We start from the raw sequence: 17,172 nt of genomic DNA, 5'->3' as shown, positions 1-17,172 counted from the left end.
TATTTAAAGTTGGAAAGATAATTTTACCTCCCGTGCATTCCACATGCCTTACATTCACAAGTGCCAAGCAGCCACCCAGGAGGGCAAAGACCATCCTGCACTAATTGACAGAATGATTGAAATCAGCGTGTTTTTCACACATTGCGCTGCTGGAGGAGCCACGTGCCAAAGGTGATCGCTGATCTGCGGCTCACACAGAGCAGCCTTCAGTCAGTTTGGTGGGGGGAGGAGGGAGGGGTGCAAAAATCAGCTTTGTTAATTCTCCACTCAAAAGCTTCAACCAATGAAGAGTAACCACAAAATGATACTTCAAACAAATTCAAAGCAGCAGACTTCTGGGCCTTCTGTGCATTTCAAACTGAAAACAAATGGCAGGAACATGACCCTGTGATGGCAGGAACAGATATAATGCATCTCTTGAGAGTGCTCTATAAAATGAATACAACATGTAGATGTGGATTCAGGCAGTGTTTGTTAAAGTCTGGAGATAATCAGTGCAACGGTGTTGCTAGATATTACTGTCAGTCAGTGCATTAAAACAGCAGCAATTTGAGAAAAAAAAAATCCAAGTAGACACAGGTTCCTGAAATACCAGATAAATCATCCTTTCCCAGCTTAGCCAAAGACCTCTTTTTAAAAGCATTCCTTTTATTCAAAGCATTTGGATCTGTAAGGGGCGCACGGGGAGACAGTCGACTACTCTGAGATGGAGACTGAGTGAGTAGTGAATTAGGTTCATGTGGGAATTGGTGCATGGGGGAAAGAGGTGTGGTATACTTGGGAAATATTCTAAGTTAACAAAGTGAGTAATTAAGTTAACTAAATAACATAAGTAACAATGAACAGACAGGTGTTAAGTTGCAGCTGTGGATTGTATGGAATTTAGGACGCCAAGGTGACTCATGACAAACACATCTGCAGGAAGTGTAAGCAGCTAGAGGAATCCCGGATCAGGATTATTGAGCTAGAAGCCAAACTGCAGACACTGCGCAACATAAGGAAGGGGAAGAAACACCTGAACACTTTGTTCCAGAAGACGGTCACATCTCTCAGAATGGGGTCATCTGTTTTGCTCTGCAATAAGGGACAGGAGGATGTGACCGTGAGTGAGACGGGTTATGGGTCCGAGCAGACATTAGTGGAGGAGGCTCAGACTTTATAATTGTCAAACAGGTTTGAGGTGCTTACAACCTGTGTGGACGAAAGCAAGGTCTGCGAGGTGGATGAGCCGACTGGCCATGGCACCATGGTACAGGAAGCCATTCAAGCCGGGGAACAAAAAGGAATGTAGTGATAGTAGGGGATAGTATAGTGAGGGGATTGACGCTGTTCTCTGCAGCAAAGAGCGAGTGTCCAGAAAGCTGTGTTGCCTGCCTGGTGCCAGGGTTTGGGACATCTGCTCAGGGCTGGAGAGGAACTTGCAGTGGGAGAGGGAGGATCCGGTTATCGTGGTCCATGTAGGTACCAACGACATAGGCAGGACAAGGAAGGCATTTCTGCATAGTCAGCATGAGAAGCTAGGTACCAAATCAAGAAGCAGAACCTCAAAGGTAATTACCTGATCCAAGTGCAAATTGGCACAGGGAAAATAAGATTAGAGGGATGAATGCACGGTTCAAAGACTGGTGTGGGAGAAATGGGTTCCGGTTTGTGGGGTACTGGCACCAGTACTGGGGAAAGTGAGGGCTGTACTGTTGGGACGGTCTACACCTAAACCGTGCTGGGACGAGTGTTCTTGTGAATCGCATAACTAGGGACATAGAGAGGGCTTTAAACTAAGCAAGTGGGGGGGGGGGGGGGGGGGGGGGGGGGGGGGGGGGGGTCAAGCTTGGGTAGATGGGGCAAATCAAGAGGTAGATTCAAGGCAGGGGACCCTAATAGGAAATGAGGGTCATAGAATAGCAGGAAAGGGTAGAGAAATAAAACCTAAGAATACACCAATAGTCAAGACTAGATGTTACAAAGATAACAAAAAGGCAAAACTAAAGGCTCTGTATCTGAATGCGCTTGGCATTCATAACACAGTAAATGAATTGGCAATGCACATTGAAGTAAATAAATATGATCTCATAGCCATCACATGGAGACATGGCTGCAAGATGACAAGGATTGGGTCCTGAATATTGAGGGTGTATGAAATTCAAAAAGAATAGGAAGCTAGGCAAAAGTGGAGGGGTAGCACTGTTGATCAAGGATGGCATTCGTGCAATAGTTAGAGATGACGTTGGTTCCGGAGATCAGGATGTAGAATTGATTTGGGTGGAGATGAGGAATAGTAGGGGAAAGAAGTCATTGGTGGGAGTGGTCTACAGGCCTTCTAACAGTAACCACAATTTATGGCAAAGTATAAAAGAAGAAATATTGGGTGCTTGTGATAAAGGGACAGAAATAATTATGGGTGATTTTAATCTACGTATAAACTTGAAAAATCAGATTGGCAGTAGTAGCCTGGATGAGGAGTTCATAGAATGCTTTAAAGATAGTTTCTTAGAGCAGCATGTTCTGGAACCAACCAGAGAGCAGGTTATATTAGACTTGGCATTGTGTAATGTGACAGGATAATTAATTACCTCAGAGTAAAGGCACCCCTAGGTAGCAGTGACCACAATATGATTGAATTTTACATCCAGTTTGAAAGAGAGAAGAGTGGGTCTAAGATGAGTACCTTAAACTTAAATAAGGGCATCTATGTGGGCATGAAAGCTGAGCCAGCTGAAGTAAACTGGGAAACTAGGCTAGAGGAAAGATCAATAGAGAAGCAGTGGCAGACATTTGAGGGGATATTTCAGAATAGTCAGAATAAGTATATTCCTTTGATAAAGAAAAATTCTAAAAGGAGGACCCACCATCCGTGGTTAAATAAAGAAGTTAAGGAAAGCATCAAACTTAAGGAAAAAGCATATGAGTGGCAGGTCTGATGATTGGTCAGAATACAAAGAATGACAGAGAATGACTAAAAGGTTGATCAGAGATAAGAAATTAATGTATGAGAGGAAGTTAGTTAGAAATGTAGAAGCAGGTTGCAAGGGTTTATACAGGTATTTAAAAAGGGAAAGAGTAAGTAAAGTGAGTGTTGGTCCTCTAGAGAGTGACAATGGGGAGTTAATAGTAAGTAATAAGGAAATGGCGGATGAAATGAACAAATACTCTGGCTAGGATTTTCTCCTTGGCGATTTGGAGGTGGGGCCCGCTCACCGAGGGGAAAATGACGCGGGATGGTGTCGGCAGGAATCCCTGACGTCATCCCGGGCCATTTAAATCTTAAGGAAGGCGGGCGGATAGCGAAATCAGCTGTCCACCCGCCAACCTGTCAATGGCCAATTAAGGCCATTGACAGGCTCATTAAGATAGTTAAATGCCCTGCCCGGCCAACCTTAAGGCTGGCGGGCAGGCCAGGAGCCCCAGCAGCCTATAGATTATTAATGAAACTTCATCCACTGGTGGGATGAAGTTTCATTACCGTTTTGTCACAATTTAATAAATTTTATGAGTTTGTTATCAACATGTTCCATCTCGTGTGACATTGTCACATGAAGGGGACATGTTAATAATTTTAAAATGTCTTTATTTTTTGACTTTACTTACCTTTCACTAAACTCCCTGAGACAGGACTTTGCCTCAGGGAGCAGTGTGCACTTTGACAGTTGGGGATTACCTCCCCCCCCAGAACAGGAAGTGCATAGGGCGCTTCCTGTCGGACAGGCCACTGGGCAGGCCTTAATTTGCCCGCCCACTCAAAATGGCGGCGGGCCCCGTTTCGGAGGCAGGTTTCGGCTGAGCCGGTGGGGCCTGCGTGCCAGCCAAGGGCTAAATTCTGCCCTCTGCTTCTGTCTTCACTATGGAGAATAAAAAAAAAATTCCAGTAATAGCTGTAAATCAGGAGGTGGAAGTGAGAAGGGAATCTAGTGAAATTACAATCACTAGGAAAGCAGTACTGAGCAAACTGATGGAGCTGTGGGCTGACAAGTCTCCAGGTCCTGATGGGCTTCATCCTAGGGTCTTAAAAGAGGTGGCTATTGAGGCAGTAGATGTGTTGGTGCTAATTTTCTAAAATTTGCTAGATTCTGGAAAGGCTCCATCAGACTGGAAAGTAGCAAATATAACCCCTCTATTAAAGAAGGGAAGGGGGAAGAAAACAGCAACTATTGGCCAGTTAGCTTGACGTCTGTTGTGGGGAAGGTGGTAGAATCGATCATTAAGGGCAGGATTTTTACTTCGTCGGGTGGGCGGGCCCGGGAGCAGTTGCAAAACCGGCTGTCACTCGCGATCGGGCCCCGACATTGATTTCACACTAGCTGGCCAATTAATGGCCAGCCAACATGAATCACGCGCTGCAACGCTGAACGCTGCTGGGGTGGGAGTGAAAGGGCCGCGAGCGTGGACATCTGCGCATGCGCACGGGTGCACGCACTGTAAGCTCCCTGAAGGCACAGAGCTTCCTCAGGGGAGCTGAAGATTTTTAAAAACATAAATAAAGAATTTAAAAATGTTAAAAACATGTCCCCTTATGTGACTCTGTCACATGAGCATGGATATGTTATAAATGAGATTTCAACATCTTTTATTTTATTTTTAATTCCTGTTAGAAACCTCATCCCACCCCTAGATGAGGTTTCATAAAAATCCAAAGTCTGCCTGGCCGATTCGCCTGCTCACCAACCATAAGTTTGGACGGGCAGCAAAAAATTTAATTTAATTATTATTTCAATGGTCTTAACAGGCCTATTAATTGTCGGCGGGTGCGCTGCCTAGTGAAATATTGCGCGAGTGCGTGATGATGTCAGGACGCTCACCCGGTGTCATCGCGCATCATTTTACACTCGAGCGTGTTGGGCTTTTGCCCACATGCTGAGCGAAAAATTCTGGCCTAAAGAGTTTTTGGCTGTGCACTTAGAAAAACTGAAGGTAATCAGAAAGAGTCAGCATGGTGTTGTGAAAGGGAAATCATATTCAACCAATCTATTGGAGTTTTTTGAAGGAGTTACATGCGCCGTGGATAAAGGGGAGCCAGTAGACGTGCTGTACTTGGATTTACAGAAGGTATTTGATAAGGTGCCACATCAAAGGTTACTGTGCAAAATAAAATCTCCTGGTGCAGGGGGTAACATATTAGTATGCATAGAACATTGGCTGGCTGCCAGAAAACAGAGGGTATGCATAAATGGATCTTTTTCTGATTGGCAGGATATGACGAGTGGAGTCCTGCAGGGTTCTGTGCTGGGGCCTCAACTTTTTACGATTCACATCAATGAATTAGATGAGGGGACTGAAGGCATGTTAACTAAATTTGCAGATGACACAAGAATAGGTTCGGGAAGTATTGTGAAGCGGATGTGAGGAGGTTGCAGACAGATATAGATAGTTTGAGTGAGTGGGCAAGAATGTGGCAGATGGAGTATAACATGGGAAAATGTGAACCTGTTCACTTTGGCAGGAAAAATATAAAAGCAGAGTATCACTTAAATGGAGAATGGCTGCAGAATTCTGATCTGCAGAGGGACCTAGGTGTTCTAATGCATGAGTCACAAAAAGTTAGTATGCAGGTACAGCAAGTAATTATTATGAGAGGAAGTGAACATAGAAGTAAGGGTGTTATGCTTCAGTTATACAGGGCATTGGTGAGATCACAACTCGAATATTGTGTAAGGAAGGAGGTAAATGCGTTGAGGTGGTTCAGACGAGGTTTACTAGATTGATACCTGGAATGAGCAAGTTGTCTTATGAGGAAAGGTTAGATAAACTGGGCTTGGTTCCACTGGAGTTCAGAAGAGTGAGGGGTGACTTGATTGAAGTACATAAGATCCTAAACGGACGTGAAAAGGGTATTTCCTCTTGTGAGTGAGGCCAGAACTAGGGGCGCTGTTTTAAAATTAGGGGTCGCCCTTTTAGGAAAGAGATGAGGAGAATTTTTCTCTCTCAGAGGGTTGTGCGACTTTGGAACTCTGCCTCCGAAGGCAGGGTAGGGTCATTGAATATTTTTAAGGCAGAGGTAGATAGATTCTTGTTAGGCAAGGGAATCAAAGGTTATTGGGGGTAGATAGGAATGTGGAATTCGAAATACAAATAGATCAGTCATGATTTTAATGTCGAAGGTTCGAGGGGCCGAATGGCCTATTTCTGCTCCTATTTCATATGTTCGTCTTTCTTCATTTTTCCTGCTAGTGATTTGTTTCTGCAACAGTTAGTGCATTTTGACTCAATGGTTTACAACTCCCTAAACTTAAGCAGCCATTCAGATAAAATCTGAGATCATTCTCTTTTGTAGCAGCAACTGCAGCTTGGTTACTTTAAAAAAAATAATTGAGAACAGGCTCTCCCTCCCCAAATATGGCGAACATCAAGTCAGATGGTGTACATTCTGTCATTTACAAGGTGCTGGGAGATTAGTATTTATTTGTGTTCCGTAAAATATCAAGTTTAGTCTGCTCCACTATTCAATTCAACCATGACTGATGTGTATCTTACCTCCATTTATCTGTTTTAGTTCCATATCTCTTAGTACCCTTATTTAACAAAAGTCTATCAAGTTCAGTTATGAAATGTTCAACTGACCTAGCTTGAATTTTGCCCAAGTAGCCACTACTCTTGTAAGTTCAGTGGCTCAATTTCCATAAGGCTATTCAATGCAGGAGGGTGTCACAGTCAAGACTGATTCTGTATTCAGCCATCATCCACACATGTAGCCTTCTGTAGGTGTCGCTGAATATGTTGGGAGTAGGAACCCTGGTTGATGTTTCCTCTTTGTAACTCAGGCACTGAGGTTAACTGCAACATCCTAACCCCATCCTGGCTGAGATCAGCTAACTAAACACAGGCTAGGAAGCAAACCTGTGACCTTGCTGCCTGTAAAGGTCAGCCACTTTCTGTCTAAGCTCACTGAGCCACTGGGGGCAAATATATATTTGCACAGAAAATTATTTTTGCAGGTGTTGCAGAATATGACTTAACCCATGTGTTTAGAAAACTGCAAAGTACATTCAAAGGTTAAGATAATTTTTAATCAGATCAATATTACTGGTTTTCCATTCATCAGTTACTTTTACTGTACTTTCTTGCTTAAAATTTGTTTTGTTAAATGGAACTGATCTTACACAACCGCTGATAGGTTTTGCACTCACACGATTGCATTGGGGGTTTATCTTTTGGTCAGAATCAATGCCCCAAAGGTTTTCTAGGATAGTCTAAAGGTCAGCTTAATTCAATCTTAAAAATGAAGGAAAACAAAGACTGTTTGAAGAATTAATGCTCACAAGAATACATAGTAGGGTAGCACTCATCTTATTGGGCTAGCAATCCAGAGTCTTGGAGTAATAACGCAATTATGTATGGGCATGCTCAGATCTATTGGTCATCATGACCAAAATGCCCACCAACACTTAGTGTGGCAAGGTAAAGTCCTGGAGTAGTAGTTCTGTGATTGTGGGTTTATCTCGGAATTCACTGGCTTCTTACTCTAGAAAAGATCTTGCTGGAGGCAATTGTCTTTGTTCAAAAACATTTATTTACATGCTAACTAATTACAAAAATTAAATAAGACCAAGACAGAGATGCAGCTACTCTCTCAGATGCTTCATGCTCATCTCTTCCCAGTGAGTGACATCACTGTGATATAGCTCCTTATGCACATGCTCAGTAGCTGTCATTAGAGTTAACCCTTTCCTCTACAGTAGCAAGTGTGAGACCATAACCTTTAGGCAGTAGAGGGATAATCAGAGGGAAAGCTGAAGAACCAAACCCTTACCTCCACAAAGCAGTAAATTCAATCTTTTGGCTTGCAGGGCAGACTTTGGCTGCTTGTATTTTGTAAATCTGGGATAAACATGTCAGTCCTATATAGTGATATAAAAATACCACAAGAGAATCTCAGCTGATGAAGTGTGCATTTACCTGAGCGTGTGATTCTTGCCGAGGCTGGGCTGTCGCTCTTGAAGCATTTCAAATATGTTTGACTGACGGAGAAAAGCTACAATCTTGTCATTGTATGCTGTAATTGAGAAAAAGGAAATGGCACATTAGTATTTCAATCTTTTTCTAGGCCTGTTGGTGCTTTTTCCCAGTTTATTTTCCCAGAAGGTCTTGATGCAGCGCAATTCCACAAATACTGACAGGCCTCCCACAACTCATTTCTGTGCCTCAGTGAGTGTTGACAGTTGACTCATTAATGGGGGAGGGGTATCACAGCCAGGTCTGCTCTCACCAAGGTTCACAGCACTCACTGGATAGCAATCAGAGCCCAAACACTGAATGTCTTTTCACCTTGTCAGTGGCAGCCCTGCTGTTGTGCTGACTGAAGTTAACTAACATGTGTAGATTGGGTATTGAAGCTGTACTGTGGCTTGTCAGCATTGCACAGCACCACCAGGAGACCATTTGCCTTTTGCAGAATTTTTGTTCAATTGAAGGTTATGCTTATGATTTTTTGATCTGTCAAAAACTAGCGGGAAATGCAGGTCCCAACATAACTGTAAGTTTGAGGTGGGAGGGCCAAGATTTCCAGAATCCCTGGCAACCCACCTAACACCCGCTCCAAAGTATTTTGGTTCTCCCCTAAATTGAAGTTTTTTAAAAGTATATCATAACCTCCAATTCTTTTTTAAAATGGCACAAAACACAATCTGCAAACGACACTGTGGAATCCAGAAATTGAAGTGATAGGATCTATGGTTATATTTGGCCAGAGGTATGCTTGGAAAGCCCTTTTAAAATCAGAATAATCTTTCATAACACACTTTAGGGGTTCCAGTTGTGTTTCTTATAAAGTCATTTTACACCTAAACGGCAATTAAAAATCATCAACTTCTTACCCACTGGTACTACATCTTGGTGGTGCTGACTGCGAATGGCGGCCACCAGGGTATTGGTAGGTCTGGCAAGCAGCGAGGATCCCCGGACACGCGATACATCAGAAGCCTACAGCAGAAATGTGTGGAAGTGTTTAATTGAGTGGTTTGCCTACACTTTGGATTTTAGTGACTCAATTATGATCAAGTATAGTTTGTCCAATAGAAATGGCTACAGCGTGCGCTAATTTTAATAGAGAACACTTTTACACACAATAGAGATAAAATGTACTTCACATGTATGTATTCACTTTAGGATTCATCTATTACCATTTAGTAAAAAGAAAAGTAAAACACTCACAATGACACAAAACAACTTGTATTTATGTAGTAAGTTGTCCCAAGGTGTTTCACGCTTTCACACTGTATTTTTCATTTTATCATTTTACTAGCAAACACACCAAAAAGATAAAGGCCGGGATTTTCTGGCCCTGTCACGGGTGGGACTCGCCATGGGCGAGGCCGGCACCCCAGCCAGAAGTCCATTGACTTACGGCGGGACCAGAAGATCCCGGAAGGCGGCGGGCGGGTGCGGAAAATCCCGCCCTAAGTATAAATGCATAGGCTGTGCTAATGTGAACACTGAAAACACATGCCCAATGGCTGTATCAGTTACTCTTTTTACTTACTAAGCAGAAATGCAATTAGCCAGATCTACATTCTCAATAAGAATATGTGCCGACAATCTAAAGTACAAGCTTTATGTGATTTCTTTAGTTTAATGCATTCCTGCTACCTTTTTCGGTGAAGGAAGAAAGTTCCCATCAAGTACAATATTGTTTGAGACTTTGGAACCAAGCAATGTTTTGTCTGAGCATGGCCCAAAGCAAATAAACACATTTAGATTTCTGCTCTGGCATTGTGCTTACTTCGAAAATTTACAGTACATTCCTACTGGTATCTGTAGAAGAAGCATGTGACAGAACATTCCTATTCACGATAGAATATTAGAACATAATAAATGGGAGTAGACCATATGGCCCCTCAAACTTGCTCCTGTTACAGTCATATCTCTTTAAACTGGATTTTTATTTTTAAAATATGGAAGGACATTCCAGTATTTGGACATTTGGAGGCTACCAAGGGTTTTTTCTAAATGAGTCATAAGTTCACCTTGGAACTGTCAACAGGCAGACCTGTTCCAAGAAATCACCTGAGCTATATGGTACTTGGGAGGGGTTGTTTGTTTTGAACTGCAAAGCACTTTAATTGATGAAAAGCTGAAAGACAAAAAGGCAGTTACATGGCAGAACCTGTGGTTTCTGCATTTAAGTCTGGTTGGGGAAAGGCTGAGAACAGAAGCCTACCCTGACTACCTCTCTCTCCATCCCTGCTTTGTTGTGGATGACCTGATGACAGCAGCAAAGAGAAGAATATACCTGTAGTAATAATGGTTTTATTTAGTGTGCAATGTACCTTTAAGAATAATGCTTGTTAAGGAAGATCACATATCTGTAGAAACCAATAGGAGAGTAGCAAGGGCTATCTCACAGTCAGTGCAGAGATAAAGTTGGACTTGAAAGCACATGTGTAGTTGCTGCTAAGTATATTGTAAATAAACTTCATGTTTCCACCCAAGAAGTGTCTGCAGTTTAACTCTATCATTAATAGCACAGCTTGGCCATAGTACAACAAACTGGTGATGAGGATAAAACAAGATTGAAGAGAAAAAAATCAAATTAGAAACAAATCAGCACTGTACCTAGTCCAGTGATTGTTAGCAGAAAGCTCTGTTAGAATTGAAGACGTCATCCCCTCTCAAAATGCCACAATTTGGGAGAATTGATCCTTTTGAACTCGTCACAGATGATTGGTCTGAATACAGAGAACACCTCACCTTTTTTCAAGCGAGTGAGATTACGGGGGAAGAGAAGAGGTGAGTGATCCTCTTGAGTACTTGTGGCAGCAAAACCTACAGTCTGATTCGAAGTTTGATGGCACCCAGTGCCCCAGACTCAAAGAATTTTGATGAATTGGTGGACCTCGTGAAGAGTCACTTTCAATGAAAGCCCTCAGTCATGATGCAGAGGTTCAGGTTTAATTCGCGAAATAGAGCCCCGGGTGAGACAATTGCATGCTATGTGGCAAATTTGAAGCAGCTAATGGGACATTGTGAGTTTGGTCCGACTCTGATCGTTTAGTGTATGTTGTCAGAGAGGACACTATTCAGAAAATATTATTGTCTGAAGAGAATCTGGATTTCAAGAAAGCGTTAGAGATAGCACTGGCCATGGAAAGCACTGCAAGAGATTCAAAAGCAATACAGTGTGTGCAAAATGGCGCCGTCCTCCACATTGGGTGGGAAAACTCAGCCGAAAGAGGTGTGAAAAAGTGGGAATCTGCCTAGAAGTGGGAAACAGCCCTGCTAGCTGAAGAATAGAGAAAAATAACTTAGCAGCAAAATCAAAGAATAATTTTAACAGAGGTGGAAACAAGCAGTCTTTTAGCGATTGGCAATTTAAAAAAACAAATAATATTATTGTCACAGAAATGGACATTTAAGGAGGCAGTGCAAGGAAATATTCAAGCAGGCTTGTAACAAAAGAAGAAGCCCAATGAAATCTACAATGTAGAAGAGCCTGAAACAACAAATTCTGACACTTACTCGTTGTCTAATCTGAAAGTTGGAAATACAGAACTAATATTCATCACAGTGAAAGTAAATGGCAAACCTGTTAGAATGGAAGTGGACATGGGAGCTTCCAATACAGTAACTGGGGAACGTACCTTTGGATATTTGAATAATGGTGAACATCAATTAAGTTTAGAAGAAAGAGCTGCCAAGCTAAAAACATATATGGGTGAGGACATTCAAGTAAAAGGCTGAAGCAGAGTAACTGTCCAAGCTTGCAACTATGCAAGCCAATCGGCAAAGCTACCCTTGATGGTGGTAGCAGGTGAAGGGCCAAGTCTCCTGGAACGAAATTGGTTACAGGTGATTAAGTTAGAATGGTCTGAAATTTTCCAGTTTAGAGCAGGTGGGCTACCAGAGCTACTTAGAAAGTACCCCACCGTCTTCAAGGACAAACTGGGGAAAATCCAGGGCCTGCAGGCCAAGATTCATGCGGATCTGGAAGCAACCCCTTGCTTCATGAAGGCGAGACTGGTGCCATGTGCCCTGTGAGAAAAAGTCAAAATTGAACTGAACAGATTAGAGAAATTGGGCGTTATACAACCTGTTCAGTTCTCAGAATGGGCAGCATCCATAAACCCCGTCCTTAAACCCGACCAAAGCATCCAAATTTGTGGAGACTACAAACTGATGGCTAATAAAGTAGCTAAGCTAGACAGGCACCCCCATTCCAAAAATCGAAGACCTGCATGCCAAGCTGGCAGGAGGGACAATGTATACAAAACTTGACATGAGTCATGCTTATCAACAACTAGAGTTGAATAATGCCTCCAGAGAATTTGTCACAATTAATACCCATAAAGGGTTGTACCAATATACACGATTGCCTTTCGGTTTCTCCTCCGCTTATGCCATCTTTCAGAAAACAATGGGAAGTTTACTGCAGGGACTGCCCCAGGTTGTAGTCTATTTAGACGATGTATTGGTGACAGGATTCACTGAAAAATAGCATTTGGCAAACTTAGAAGAAGTCTTATAACGTTTCTTGCAAGCTGGAGTGCGTTTAAAAAAAGAAAAGTGCACGTTCCAAGTGAGGGAGGTAATCTATTTGGGTCACCGGGTAGATTCACAGGGCCTCGATCGGGTTGAAGAGAAAGTGAGAGCCATAAGAGAGGCACCTGTGCCAAAGGATGCCTCCGAGCTCAAATCATTCCTAGGAATGATCAACCATTATGGGTGGTTCTTACCCAATTTGTCTACAGTGCTGGCTCCCCTGCATTCTCTACTCAAAAAGAACAACTTTGGTCTTGGAAAGCGCCCCAGAAAGAAGCTTTCATAAAGGTGAAACAATTGTTGCCTCGTCCAATCTATTAGTGCATTATGATCAGACAAAAGAGTTGGTGCTGACATGTGACGCATCTCCCTACAGAGTGGCAGCAGTGCTCTCTCATTGGATGGATGACTGCACAGAACGGCCAGTAGGTTACATATCAAGAACGCTCAGCACAGCAGGAAAGGGATACTCACAGATAGAAAAAGGAGGCCTGCCCATCATCTCTGGTGTTAAGAAATTTCACCAGTGCGTACACAGCTGCTATTTTACAATCATTTCAGACCACAAACCATTGTTAGGATTGTTTAGTGAGGACAAGGCTGTACCACCATAGCCTCAGCAAGAATACAATGATGGGCTCTATTTCTGGCAGCATACTAATACACTTTCGCACATAGGCCTGGCAACCAAATTGCAAACGCCGATGCCCTTAGTCATTTACCTCTGCAAGAAAATGATGAGCACGTCCCAGTTCCACAGGAACTTGTTTTACTGTTAAATTTCTTAGATTCCTTGCCGGTATGTACTCAACAGATCAGAGACTGGACAGTCGGGACCCAGTCCTATCTCCGGTATGAGAACAAGTGCTACATGGTTAGTCACAGGAGTCCGTATCTGATGAAATGAAACTGTACTTCAACAGAAGACATGAAATAACTAGCCAAGATGGCATCTTATTGTGGGGAACACAAATGATAGTTCCTCCAAAGGAGAGGGAGCCACTTTTAATTGAACTACACAGTGCCCATCCAGGAATTTCCCAAATGAAGACCATATCACGCAGCTATCTACGCTGGCCAGGAATGGATGGCAAAATAGAGAGTTTAGTAAGGCACTGTGCGCAATATCAGCAACTACAAAAGTTGCCAGTGACAGCTCCATTACACCCATGGGAGTGGCCAGGTAGACTGTGTTGGACCTTTCCTGGGAACAATGTTTCTGCTCATTGTCGACGCCCATTCAAAATGGTTGGACATATATGAGGTGAAGTCACCAAAGTTGGCTGCTACAATTGAGAAACTACGTCAGAGTTTTGCCATTCACGGACTACCAGAAGTAGTTATTTCCAATAATGGCATGGCATTTATGAGTGCTGAGTTTCAACGGTTTATCAGCCTCAATGGTATCACTCATATGAAAACTGCACCGTACCACCCTTCCTCAAATGAACTGGCTGAAAGGGCAGTTCAAATGTTCAAGATAGGCATGAAAAAAGCTAACTGGCAATTCCTTGGCAACCAAGCTAGCACGCTTTCTTTTTCATTACAGGACTACCCCTCATACAACACCAGGTGTCCACCCATGGAGTTATTGTTGAAACGTTGTCTCAGGACGAGATTGAGCTTAATAATGCCAAATTTAAAGGGGAAGGTGGAAAGGAGTCAGGGAAGTCAGTAAACCACTCACGACTGGCATAGTTGTGAGAGGAAATTTACCACGGGAGAGACGATATACGTGAAAAACTTCGGGGAAGGACCAAAGTGGTTACCGGGTGAAATAAGTGCAGTAATTGGACCGCTATCTTACCACGTGGAAATGGAAGGCCGGATCATTTGTAAACATGTGGACCATTTAAAGAAGAGAGAGACAAATCACTAAGATTTAGTTCCACCAGTGATCGTGACAGGGTCTGCGTTTCCTGCTGAGGATACTCAACCCAGGACTGACATGTCTGATTTTCCTGTATGAGTTGAGGATACAGAACTGCAAGTGCCCACCAAAGCACCTGATGTTCAGGCAACTCCGGAAAAGGAGGTTCCTGTCAAAGAATCTGAAGTTGTGGAGCTGCGATGTTCCACATGTACCAAGAAACCACCTGAAAGACTGAACTTGTAAATTCATTCAGTGTAAATACAATGTTGTCTTGAAAAATATGTATTTGTAAATATAATATGTATAGCTGAGTTAAAGGAGGAGGAATATAATGAAAATAAAAATAAAAATACCTGGAAAAATTCAGCAGGTCTGGCAGCATCTGCGGAGAGGAACAGTTAACGTTTCGAGTCCATATGACTCTTCAACAGAACTAAGTAAAAATAGAAGAGAGGTGAAATATAAGCTGGTTTAAGGGGGGGTGGGACAAGTAGAGCTGGATAGAGGGCCAGTGATAGGTGGAGATAGCCAAAAGATGTCATAGACAAAAGGACAAAGAGGTGTTGAAGGTGGTGATATTATCTAGGGAATGTGCTAATTACGGGTAGAAAGCAGAACAAGCAAGGTACAGATAGCCCTAGTGGGGGTGGGGTGAAGGAATCGAAATAGGCTAAAAGGTAGAGATAAAACAATGGATGGAAATACATTTAAAAATAATGGAAATAGGTGGGAAAAGAAAAATCTATATAAATTATTGGAAAAAAAGGAGGGGATCGGAAAGGGGGTGGGAATGGAGGAGAGAGTTCATGATCTAAAATTGTTGAACACAATAATCAGTCCGGAAGGCTGTAAAGTGCCTAGTCGGAAGATGAGGTGCTGTTCCTCCAGTTTGCGTTGAGCTTCATTGGAGCAATGACATCTTTTGGCTATCTCCACCTATCACTGGCCTCGAAACGTTAACTGTGTTCCTTTCCGAAGATGCTGCCAGACCTGCTGAGTTTTTCCAGGTGTTTTTATTTTTATTTTTGTTTTGGATTTCCAGCATCCACAGTTTTTTGCTTTTATCTTAAAGGAATATAATAACTATAGTTTTATTTAGTGTGCAATATACCTTTAAGAATAATACTTGCTAAGGAAAATCACATGATCTGTAGTAACCAATAGGAGAGTAGCAAGGGCTACCTCACAGTCAGTGCAGAGATAGAGTTAGAGTTGAAAGCACACGTGTAGTTGCTGTTGAGTATATTGTAAATAAACTTAATGTTTCCACCCAAGAAGTGTCTGGAGTACAACACTTTCATTAATAGCACAACTCGGCTACCCTACAACAATACCAAAGAGTGTTGGTGGCAGAACACAGCCTTGTTTGACTCTACTGCGGATCTCAAAGGGTTTCAATGTTGCCCCGTCCTGGCTGCTCTTATCCATCATGTTATTAAGGAAGGAGGTCACATTAAGCAACTTTGGAGGGCAGCCAATTTTAAATTGCTGCAATTCTAGCAGTTTAAATAGACCGCCTCTGATCACAATGTCGAGGGCCTTGGTGTTATTGATGAAGGCATTATATAGTGGTCTCCTTTGTTCATAGCATTTCTCTTGCAACTGTTGGACTGAGAAGATCATTTCAGTTGTCGATCTTCCAGTTCTGAAATCACACTGGGATTATGGGTAGATGTGTTCAGCCAGGATCAGCAGTTTTGACAAGGGCAACACAGGCAAATGCTTTTACCCACAATGTTTAGCAGGGAGCTGCCTTGATCACTCTTGCAGACATGGTCACAATCTTTATATCATGCATATCCTGGGGCACTTCCCCTCTCCCTCCAGCAGAGACAGTGAAGTTCGTGCAGATGCTGTAGGAATGCTGGTTTCCTGAGCTTGATAGGCGGTATAGCATCAGCACCTGGAGCTTTGCCCATGGCAAGTGGGTCAACAGCTTTGCTAAGCTCCTCCACTGTGGGTTCGATATCAAGCTCTGCCATGATAGGCAGGCCTTCTATGGTGTCTAGAGCTTCCTTAGTGACAGTGTACAACTCAAAGCAGTGCCAATCTGCCCTACTAGTTACATCCTCAAAAAACTCAAACAAATTTGTCAAACATGGTTTCCTTTTGTTAAACAATTTTGACTTGCCCTGTTAAGACTTCCATAATAAGAGATTCCAGCATTTTCCTGATGACTGGTGTCAAGCTAACCACCTTAGCTTAGTTCTCTGTATTTTCTCTCCTTTCCTAAATAGTGGAGAATGTTTTCCAACCTTCAATCCTCTAGAACCATTCTAGAATGTAGGGAATTTTGGAAAACTATAACTAACACGTCCATTATCTCTGCAGCTGCCTCTTAGATAGGATACATGCCACATAAACCGGCCTTTCAGACAAACCAGTTGATGCCTTTTAGAACCCCAGGGCGTAGGTCGTCAGGTCCTGGGGATTTGTTGGATTTTAGTCTCTTCATTTTCTCCAATATTTTTTTGCTGATATTAATTACCTTAAGTTCCTCACTTTTATTAGCCCCTTGGTAATCCTGTATTTCTGGTATGTAATTTGTGTCTTCTACTGTGAAGAACTGTTTAATCTCAAGCTCATTCCAACAGCCATCCCCCAGTATAAATCTGTTTAGAAATTGATACAATATAGCGTTGTTACCATAACCCCTATACAGTGAGTTTGCCCAGAATAGACTGGACAATGAACCTGAGATCATCCAATCTGCATCGCTCAGTTTCGCAGTGGCTAAGATACTTATGGAGTTGCCCTTTGTGGAGACTTTGCTTGTGCATTTGTTAATTATGGTTTTGTGTAATTTAAACTGTAGTGGTATAATCCTCATGTGG

The 17,172-nt window shown here is 42.6% G+C and overlaps 1 protein-coding gene across 1 annotated transcript in view; it reads right to left on the bottom strand.

The window, feature by feature from the left end:
* The window catches only part of LOC144678727 (E3 ubiquitin-protein ligase HECW1-like), a 676,338-nt gene that overhangs the window by 146,382 nt on the left and 512,784 nt on the right, over positions 1–17,172 (bottom strand). The window contains exons 16-17 of the mRNA XM_078538571.1: positions 8,805–8,910; positions 7,888–7,984 (exon numbers count right to left, since the gene is read on the bottom strand). Of these exons, the coding sequence (XP_078394697.1) occupies positions 7,888–7,984; positions 8,805–8,910 (203 nt within the window). The remainder of the gene's footprint in view (positions 1–7,887; positions 7,985–8,804; positions 8,911–17,172) is intronic.

This window comes from Cetorhinus maximus, chromosome 3, assembly GCF_964194155.1.
Source record: "Cetorhinus maximus chromosome 3, sCetMax3.hap1.1, whole genome shotgun sequence".
Classification (NCBI taxonomy): domain Eukaryota; kingdom Metazoa; phylum Chordata; class Chondrichthyes; order Lamniformes; family Cetorhinidae; genus Cetorhinus; species Cetorhinus maximus.
This window is presented reverse-complemented; position numbering and strand designations above follow the sequence as displayed.